General features: G+C 40.3%; 1 protein-coding gene across 1 annotated transcript in view; it reads left to right on the top strand.

Annotated features, from left to right (window-relative positions):
• Positions 1-9,621: 9,621 nt before the first annotated feature.
• The window catches only part of EMSY (EMSY transcriptional repressor, BRCA2 interacting), a 92,166-nt gene continuing 91,387 nt past the window's right edge, over positions 9,622-10,400 (top strand). The window contains exon 1 of the mRNA XM_010706207.2: positions 9,622-9,685. Within this exon, the coding sequence (XP_010704509.1) occupies positions 9,622-9,685 (64 nt within the window). The remainder of the gene's footprint in view (positions 9,686-10,400) is intronic.

Raw genomic sequence — 10,400 nt, 5'->3', positions numbered from 1 at the left:
GCACTGGCACAGGTTGCACAGAGAGGTGGTGGATACCCCATCCCTGGAGACACCCAAGGTCAGGCTGGATGTGGCTCTGAGCACCTGATGGAGCTGTGGGTGTCGCTGTTCATTGCAGGAGAGTTGGACCAGGTGTCCTTTAGAGATCCCTTCCCACTCAAATGATTCTGTGATTCTATAACTATGAACTTAAGGCCTCAAACAGGCAGAATTTGCACAAGTAACAAATCACTGATTTATTCTACCTATGCTATTGCAAAACCATCATTTTCATGCATACAATAAAAGATTTTCTCTGAAAAGATCACACTCTGCATTAGTAGGGAAAATAGAAACTGAGAGATTAGACAGGGTGAAATGAACTTTCAGTGGAAGGAGCAGGAATCAGGATTAGACCCAAGATCTTTTGAGCTTTATCTCTGTGAAACTGCACAAGAAAGAGGAAATCTTGTTTCCTGCAATTCAATGGCAAGGTAACAGCCTCCTCCCAGAGATTATGTGTTGATGAACTCATAGAATCATAGTGTCGTGGAATCATAGGATGGCCTGGGTTGAAAAGGATCTCAAAGATCATCTAGTTTCAATCCCCCTGCCACAGACAGGGTCACCAACCACTAGACCAGGCTTCCCAGCTCATTCCTGACAAATACTCTTACCCTCCTTACCAGAAACACTTGGTTCTTGAAGCACAGTTTTTTTCTAAGAATGGTCAATGAAAAAGTGCACCCAATTCTATTTTGTAATTTGCTAAGATGTTGGTTTAGGGCTGTAGAATCTCTTCTTTGTCCCAATTCTGCTGAAGACAGCTGCAGCTCAGCTCTACCTGGCAGTGTTTTGAGAATTCTCAGCTATTCATGTTTTCACATCTTGAAGAAGCAATCCAGATTGGAAAACTGATTCCAGCAAGTTTGAGTAGGAATCTAGACCTCCAGACTGCATCTAAGCTTAGACCATCACATTCTCATTTGAAGTAAACCATTTTATTTTACTGGATCAACCCAGACCCAGTAAATTCTTTCCCAGATCCATTAGAAGGGCTTGGAACTCAATATTCTTTAAGGACCCTCCCAGCTTAAACCATTCTTTGATTACATGATTCTACAAGCATTCTGAAGAAGCCTTTCTTCCTAAATCTGTCCTTTGCAATGCTCTTTTACAGAAATGATATTCAATTTATCCTGACATGGAATGGTTTGTGCTTCCCAGTGGTGCCGAGAACTGTAAGTGGTTCTTGTTTCCCTTCTGCCCATGTTTCTGATGAATGTGCTATTGCAATTCATGTGACTCAGGTTTATTCAGCACACTGTCAGAATTGTTTATTGGTTTTATTCCCTTCCAGGCCTTTTATAGGAAATCACATAATGTTGCTATTTCACATTGTACACCTCTCATATCAACAAATTGCTGAGTAACACAGTTCTCCTTCCTCTACGTGACAGCCTATCTTACAAAAATCTGCATGTCTTGCTCTGGTTTTGAAACTAGCTGGCCTTCTCCTCAGAGATGGAGGAGACCCAGACAAGCTGACATATTTTTGTAACATGCCTTGCACTCAGATTCGATATTTTTCCTGTTATTTCTCAATTTTGGAACTGCGACAAAAAAGTGATTTATAAAGAAGAAGTTCTTACGATGTTGTTTTCAGATTTTCCTCTTGCTAAAGGAGCACTGTGTTTGGAATAAATGCTTCTGAGCAATGTCAAGAGTGACTTTGACAGCAAATCTACTCCTTCTTAAAGAAAATGAATTGAGATAAAGCAAAGATTTATTTTTTATAATGGAGGATGCAGGACCTTTCATTTCTACTCCCCAGGCTCCATTGGAAATGATCCTCATCCCTTGTCCAACCATTCTTTGCAGATGCTGACCTTTGTGAAAGGCTCTAAGGAAGGGTGGCTCAGAGGTTTGGCTGCATGTCTGTGCTGACCTTTACCAAAAAGCTGCTTGCTGCCATCGCTGTGCATATTGCACAGTGTGCTTACATCTCTTCTCCACTACCCGTGTCCAAGCTGAGCTCAGCTCTTGCATCTGAATGCATTGAGGATGTACATGAGCCAAGTGTCTGTGCTGAGCTGACAAGCCATAACTCCTTAACCACCTCCTTATTGATATTTAGGGCTTTCTTTTACTTTTTGACCCCCCCACGCTGATAGCATTTATACACATATTTAGCTTTATGTATTCAAGTTTGATTTCAATTAGTCCACTCTGATAAATTAAGATTAGGTTGTGTGCAAATGTTTGCAAGAAGGAAGCTTTGATCCTGCTTATATCTTTCATATCACTAAAGGAAAAAATGTCTGCAGTCTGTAAACCCGACCTCTATGAAAAGCTCATCTTGTCACATCATTCTGCTATCGGCCAACTCTATTATTGCTCCTGTGGGACACAGATGCTGCTGGAGGACAATGTGTGAGGGCTTGAGCCAGACAGTCCTAAGTAAAGTTCCAGACACAGCCTCTAAATCTGGATCAAAACCATGCAGAGTGAGGGAGAAGTGTCCAGAATTCAGACATTTGCCACATTGGAATGATAATCCCTTGCCCTTAGTCATGTCAGAATTTTACCACTGGCAGTTGGCTTTGGGCATTTTGGAAAAAAAACCCAAAACATATATATGTACAAGACAGCAATTTCTCTTCTAGAGTAAATTTAGCAAGCCATTAAACTTGAAAATATGGTTGAATAGAGGCTAAATTTCCATTGAACTATACTGAAGTGTTGGGTGCTGTTCCCAGAAATGGCTGATATTTGTAACCCACAAGGCACCATCCACCAGAAACTGTCAAAGCAGTCATAAGGCTTCTAAAGAGATGTGCTGAAAAGCCCCATTTAGCATAACATTGTGGAGCAAAGAGGGAGAAGAGACTCTCCGCATTAATCCCCGATTCGACATTTTGATGAATGGGTAGTCAGATGTTTAACTCCTTTCCATATACAAAGGAAGAAATCTTTGCCCTCTTCAAAGAATAATTCTGTGAATTGCGTTGAATGTTACATGCTGTATCCATTCAACTTCATTGTAACAACATGGCAGAAGTTGATCTTCAGTTAATTTTAAAATTCATGCTACCTTGAAATGCAAATACATTTGCTTTCATCTCACCACTTGATTAACTCCTGCTTGTTCAAAGGCAGACCGTAGCTATTCTCACTGCTATATATTTTAATTTTGCTGGAGGGCATAATTGGAATTTGGCTCCTGATGCAGCTTGAAGGAGCCCAGCATGATTTATTGTCACATAAGATTCTGGAGAATGTGCCATTTCTAGCTCTGCATCATCCAGTCCTCAAAACTTCTGCCCACTCGGTGTTCATCATCCTCTTGCTAAAACATCTGGTCTTTAGAGACTCAGAAAGCAAACTGAATTATAAACTGTAAGGATACTCTTCAACCTTGCACATTATCACTCAATAGCAGAGATCATAGATGCTTTACTTCTAATAAACATCACATGCACTGAAATGGTTTTGGAGATATCTCTACTTTGCCTGTAAGTAAGAGATACTCAGCTGTATCATCAAGGCTATAACTTTTTTTTACTAATATTTTTTTACTAATATTTGAGACTGAACTTCTCAAGATATGCTTTCTATCTACATCATACTGATGGGATTTGCCAGATTAAATATAGATCTATGTAATGTAGATGTTAACATCTGAGCTCCTTTTATAGCTAACAGACAGAAAGACTGGTTGTAGACACACTCATTCTTTTTGAATGAGCCTGGTTCAACAACTGATATTAATTGTATACAACCCTACAAAGATACGGGTTGGGATGATGCTGAACAGAACCAATATATCCCCACACAGTCTTCTAGGGTGGATCAAACATTTCCTTAGCAAATGTTTGTCTGGGCTGTTGCCAATCAAAGGAAAAGACCAGGTATGCTGTTGACTTCAGTAGAAAAGAAACACACAGGTGGCTTAATCCAGTGCTGACTGATAAAACAAACTAATTCCCAAATCTGGAGCACAGATAGGATATATTTTTAGGGCATCTGTTTTGTTTGCTTTGTTTTTCCATATCTAAGCTGCATTATAAACTTAAAAATCAAGTGTAAACCAATTTTTTTTTTTTTGAGACTTCCTTACTTCTTTCTTTACTCATAAGGCAAAGGCAGTGATCAAGGCAAAACTCAATACCATTGTCTAAGTTGGTTGTGTCTCATTAATTGGTTACCTTCACTACCTCAGGATATTAGGAAGGGAAAACAAAACAGTCTCTACAAAAATTAAACTTTTGTAGACATTTAAAAGTGCTTTTGAAAAATGTGAGCCTTAGGTGGAAGAGTTTATATGCAAGTGACAATTTGACCTCATTGAAAACAGAATTTGATTCAGAGGTGACGCAAAAATTACTGCAAAGATGAAAGCAAGTGGGAAGAGGGAAATGGCCATTGCTCTACTCTCCCATCTGCTGTTTTTATCCTTCCATCAGGGCTTGATGGATAAAGCGCATCTCAAGATTTCAGCACTCCACTTTGATTGCAGTGAGAGTGTTTCTGTCATTTGCAGTTGAGATTGGAATATTTTCTAGATGCTGAAGGATTGAAAGTGCTGTTATTGTCGTATCTCTGCCTTTAATGGGCATTTAAAGGAACTACCTGGGTAGGCTGAATTGTCTGCTTTCAATCAGCATTGCTGAGTTCTTGTAAAAAGTGAAGATGAGGAAAAGTCAAACCAAGACAAAACAAAACAAAACAAAAAAACAACCACATTTCCACAATAATCAAATAGTGAGTGGCACTTCCTATTGTTGGGTTTGTTTGCTCTGTGCCAGTGCTGTAAATGCTTCGTTCTGCTTTCGGAGTTCCCAGGTCAAAACACAAACCCTTTTTTACATGAGTTTTCAATAACAGAGGTACAGAGAAACATCATGTTCAGTCCAAAACCTTCAAGTTTCGTCACTTGCTTGGAAAAGTGGATATGAAAGTGGGAAAGTAAATATTATGGAAAGGAAAAAGAGGAGAACTGCTACGTAAATAATTGAATTACTTAAGTGTCTAAGGCAGGATTTCAGATGACTGTTTGTTAATCATTAGATTATTATGTGATTTCTGTATATCATTAACAGTCTTCCTTTATAATCTGCATATTTTTCTAATATACAATTCCTTTGATGCTAGTCCATATTGTTACACTTGGCAGTGTTTCTAATTACCAGTGTCAGTGCATCATTACTCTTGCTGGTATTGCACTCATTAATGACACACGTAATTTTTTCCTTTTTGATGTCTTTCCCAGCTCAACGCACGATGAAACAGACAACACTTGTAATGAGAAGTATAATTTTGGGAATCAAACTCATTTTCCCAATAATATTTCCAATACTTTCCCATTTTCTGTTGATTCCCCAGCACATGTTTGTAATCTCTCTTGATGTCAGAACACCATCTACATGTTCTGAAAACTCTGAGACCCAGTTTTCCAATAGCAATGATGCAATGGTTTACACTGGATCCTTTTAAGACTAAGTGGTTTGATGTGTCCAACCAGATGTACGTACACTTTACTCTGGACGTATGTGGGCCCCAGATCTTCCAATCTCTCAAGTAATGCTGTAGAAGTAAATGAAATATTTCAAGTGTCAAATGGCACATCTTAAGACTGGAATCTCAGGCTTAGAATGTAATAAATCTGAAATCATTTAGTGCAGTCTTGAAGACAAATCTGTTTAGAGTCAAAAGTGGGAACAAACATTTCTAAACAGACATCAGGCCAAATACAGGAAAGAGATTATAGGGAGCAGTGACTAGGTTTTATTATATTGTTTATAAGAAAAAAAGCAACACTAAATATGATTATTTTTTAAGTGGACAAATCTTTTAAGAGAGAAGGAAAAACAAAATTTGGAAGTGTTCAGTCTAAGTATTCAGTCTTTGAAATGTGGATCAAAGTTGTTTGCAGTGCAGAGACATCAGTCAGCTCAGGTCTGTTTCTGCTTCTTGAAGGCATCTGTTTTGTATTTCACCAGGACTACTGCAAATTGCTTTCAGCTATAAATTCACAGTGACATTTCTTCTCAGAAAATGAAACACGTAAGTGGCAGCTTATGAGCTAATGTACAGTTCTCAGGTCCAGCTAAGGCTCTCTGTACTGCTCTGAATGGTGACTGCCTTTGTGTAGAGCTGGTGGAGCTATGGTTTGTTTTGTGAAGGTTAAATTCTTCAGACGTATTTCTGTCACCAAAAAAGAGACTGAACAGATAGGTCAGATCAACTTGAAGTGTAATATTCAAGCCATTTTCTATTGGAGCATTATAATAAAGCAATTAGATTGAGCAATGCAACGTGACCTATTTGGATTAGAAACAAATGGAAATCAAGGCTAGATTTACAAACCCTTCATGAGGTGGAAGAGTAGGAACTCTTCAATATTCCCCCTATGGAAACAGATCATTCTTGAAATAAAGATCAAGTATTCAAATCTGTCTGTCCTCTAGAGGAGGCAGCCCCAGCCCAAAGGTTTAGGGTTGTTGTTTGTGGTAAGAGCCATTCAGCATATTGATGAGTTGGACAGAGAATCCAGGCAGCATCATGACCTCTTCTCCATTGAATAAGAGACCCATGTGCTGTTCATGGTGAGTGATGGGTTGATGGTTGGATGGGATGGTCTTACTAGTATTTTCTAACAGTAATGATTCTGTGATTCAAGATACTTCAGGACCATATGTAACTCAAATGTACATGACACCTTGTTCAAAAATGTTCTATGCAGTAATGATGGGTCTTCCACTGCAAATTGCCCTTTGCAATTGAAGTTCAGTCTGATAATCCACAGAAAATGGATTTTTCTTTCTCCAATGCAAAGGTCTGGAAATATCTAGCTGTCCTGTCTGGACTCCATAACAATTTGCCAGATATTTTCAAGCTATAGCAGCATGAACGGCTTGAGAAATCCTGTGTAGATGTTGTGCATATGCAAGAACTTTTCAGAAGTTTTCTGCACACAGTGTCCTATTGTCTGGTTTTAATTTATAGTTCCCCTCATGCTCCTTTAGCTTCCTTAGCAGGTTCTCAGATTTCCCGTCTGACTTGGCAGCGATGCCCTGGAAACTCCTGGCGGGAGTTTCACCACCCTCTGTTTAGATATGCAACTGAAACCTCCCAGTGGCCCTTTTTAGGTTATGCCATCAGTTAACCTTACTGAGAAGAGCAACCTCTCCAACATATGTAACCTTTCGTTCTCAGGGTGGTGGGTAACTGTTATTTGTATGTATTGGTTAATCTTCATAGTGTTTATTTCTCTGATGTTAATTCCATATTGTTGTTTATTTCGACTGGGCTAGTTAAAGCTGCCAATTTTCAGAAATTGGAGCTCTACAAACAGTACCAGCAGTCCAAACAATACCGGGATACGAGCAAGTGACTGTGAGTCACAACTTCTACATTCAATTTCCACCTACACATTTACACTCAATTAACTCCTCCAAGGCTTGTTTTCAATGCTTAACAAGAGTCCAGCGATTACATAGGAGTGCAGTGTTTTGGGCCACCTTAGGTGACAGGGGCTTAGATGTTCATGCAGTAATTAATTCAAACACCGTAAATCATGAATAATAAGGATGAATTGACCGTGATTTCCATTATTACCTAGTGATGATATTACCTCTGCCTTCCTGGCCATTCAGTTCCTGTGAGCTGTCATTCAAGACAGAGTTTGTGCCTTAATTGAACAACACAAATCTCACTAAGTCTTCTGTATGGGGAGTGAGAACACAGCCAAAGGGAAGCCATGCCAAAAGGATGTTTGTTTATTTTCCCTTTAAATTGCCATTGATAACTGGGCAGAGAAAAATAGAGTGACAACAAGAGTAAAACCACTGTCCTGAACCCCAGATTTGTGTGTTCCCCAGGCCAATGAGATTGTCCTTGTGCTACATGAGACCTCACAAGTGGAGACTGAGATCTCAAAATACCCCAGGAAAGAGTGTCTGCTACTTTGTATGACTTCTGCCCACACCTCAGATGATTTCTCATGCCCCTTTGGCTATTTTCCAAGCCTCTCCAATTGGGACATTCCTCCCACAGTGAGAAAAATGTGATGTTTGGCTCACTAAATCAACTATCCCTGATATCAGGGAGCTGCTTATCTGTTAATAGCCCCAGTCAGGAGCAGGGAGCCAAAGAGTCTGCATGAGTAATGTTGCTGAATCAGCCAAAAACCTTCCTCTGAGCTGCTGTACAGCCTCGCTATGTCCTCCCAACTATCTTCTCTCTCCAGGACACAAAGTGAGCAAAGGGCTAAGGTCTGCTTCCAGGGAGTACTTGAGTTTTAGATATGTCCCATGCTCCTCTTGGGTTTGCTGTATTGCAGAGGCAACAGAAAGCCTGGCAAGACCCAGACCACTCTTCATCATTGGAAAGGAATGGTTCACACTCAGTGTAGTCTTTGCTTAGATGGTACACCCATTGATTTATGTGATTTGATAGTAAAACTTGCTCCTTTGTTCACAGGCACCAAATATATTTCCCCTCCACAGTGTGGCTATCATGCAAAAGCTTTGGCAGTTAGATGTGGCACTGAAGGACATGGAAAGCAGATATGGTGGAGATGGATTGATGGTTGGACTAGATGATCTAAGTGGTCTTTTCCAACCTTAATGATTTTCTGATTCTGTGAAATGAAACTGCTTGTGTTGACTAACCATATATAGCAAAGGTTTCCTAGTTGCCCGCTGGACCAAATATTTTGGTCTTGTGACATTAGCTTTGATCCTTGGATCATTCTCTAGTCTAGATACGATGAACAATGCTGGCACACTCATTCTGTAATAGATTTTTTCAAGTTGGATAAAAACAGCACTAAACACCGATAACCATCTGGCTATTGAATCATCACTGCTGGACCAAGTAGACTGGCTGGTTCCACTTTCATTAGACATTTCCTTAATTTAGTAGAAGAGAGTGCTATTGGGCAACTACATTATCTTCTGACTCTTCAGCCACTGAGTTCACTTTGAGGTTGTCAGTGTAAGGGAAGCTGGTAGGGCATGAGCCAACCATGTCTGGGGGCTGTGTGCTTCTAGAAGATCCATGATGTTGTGAGCTCAGACATAAGAAGCCAGGCAGATCAGAGCCAGGACTGGCTTGTGGCCAACCAGCTCAGCACTCAGGCGGAGTAAACATCCATCTGTCTGCACTCGTCCATGAAGATGTACCCTTGGGGAGGTCAAAGAGAAAGATGGAGCTGCTGGGGAGTGGTTTCCAGTGCCTTTCCCCAGAAGCATTTTCCCTGGCATAGAAATTGTCTGAAGCAGACCTCCTCAGGGGGCTGTTTCTTTGATGGGGGAATGTACTCATAGCCTGATATAGTGTTGAGTTAAAAGGACATGATTTGTGACGCATGTTACAGCATGAAAGGAAAACAGTAGTACCGAGTAGCCCTGGCCCAGAGAAATAGTGATTTATTCCCTACTGCTGTATCCAAGTGCATCCTAGAGAGGCAAAAAATCTACTGCTGAGCCCCCTGGGGCTTTTTTTCACCACACAGAATCATCCTTCTCTCCTTCCCTCCACTGCAGTGACAGTTGTGCTAAAATACTACCCTACTGTGGCTAAACCACAGAAAGGTGGTCTCTCTCTCTGAATGAGTCCAGCCCCATTTTGGAAACCATGCATGGGTTTTTGCAGCTGAACAGAAGGAGGAGGGCAGTGTCCCTTTATGATGACAATACAGGTAAGCCCCATACAGTTGAGCCTTGATGGAGGAGTCAGCCAGTCTTTTTGTTAAACTGGAAACCTCAAGTTAAGGTCCAGTCCCTGAGGGCATAGAGAGACAGAGAATGGCTCTTGCAAATTCATCAAAGACACAACGTAATATTTGGGGACGTGGTTATTGGGAATGGTGAGGGTGGTTTGGGGTTGGACTTGGTGATTTTAGAGGTCTTTTTCAACCATAGTGTTTCTATGATTCTATGACTGTAGGTCCTCTGCATCTGTGGAAGGAACCAGGTTGTACTTCTTTTTACCAATTTTTTATTGAGTTGCACTGGAAGAACTCCTGTTGTGTTTTTTTGCTCACTAAGCAGAAGGCACTCGTGACATTTGACTTGTTCATTTGTAATGTGGGCAAGGACTCCTCTGGGGAATGCAAAGAAAACTGCTCTTCTTCCTCCACCTAGATCTAAAGAGTATATATAGAAATTTTTAAGTGAATTTCATATAGGCTCAGGTGAAAAATCGTGCTTTCCAGGTGTATGAGATATCAGTTGCTGCTCTGAAGTCTTCTTCATGTGCTATGGATAATGCATTCTACATGCTGATTGATGGCAGAAATACCTCTAATTATGCTCAGTGATTCAAATCCTTACATAATGGAAATCAACAGACTCAGGAAAATGAAGTTTCTCCCATGAAAATTTGACCTTTTACTTTCTCAACAGGACTTTTTT

This window comes from Meleagris gallopavo, chromosome 1, assembly GCF_000146605.3.
Source record: "Meleagris gallopavo isolate NT-WF06-2002-E0010 breed Aviagen turkey brand Nicholas breeding stock chromosome 1, Turkey_5.1, whole genome shotgun sequence".
NCBI classification, from domain to species: domain Eukaryota; kingdom Metazoa; phylum Chordata; class Aves; order Galliformes; family Phasianidae; genus Meleagris; species Meleagris gallopavo.
This window is presented reverse-complemented; position numbering and strand designations above follow the sequence as displayed.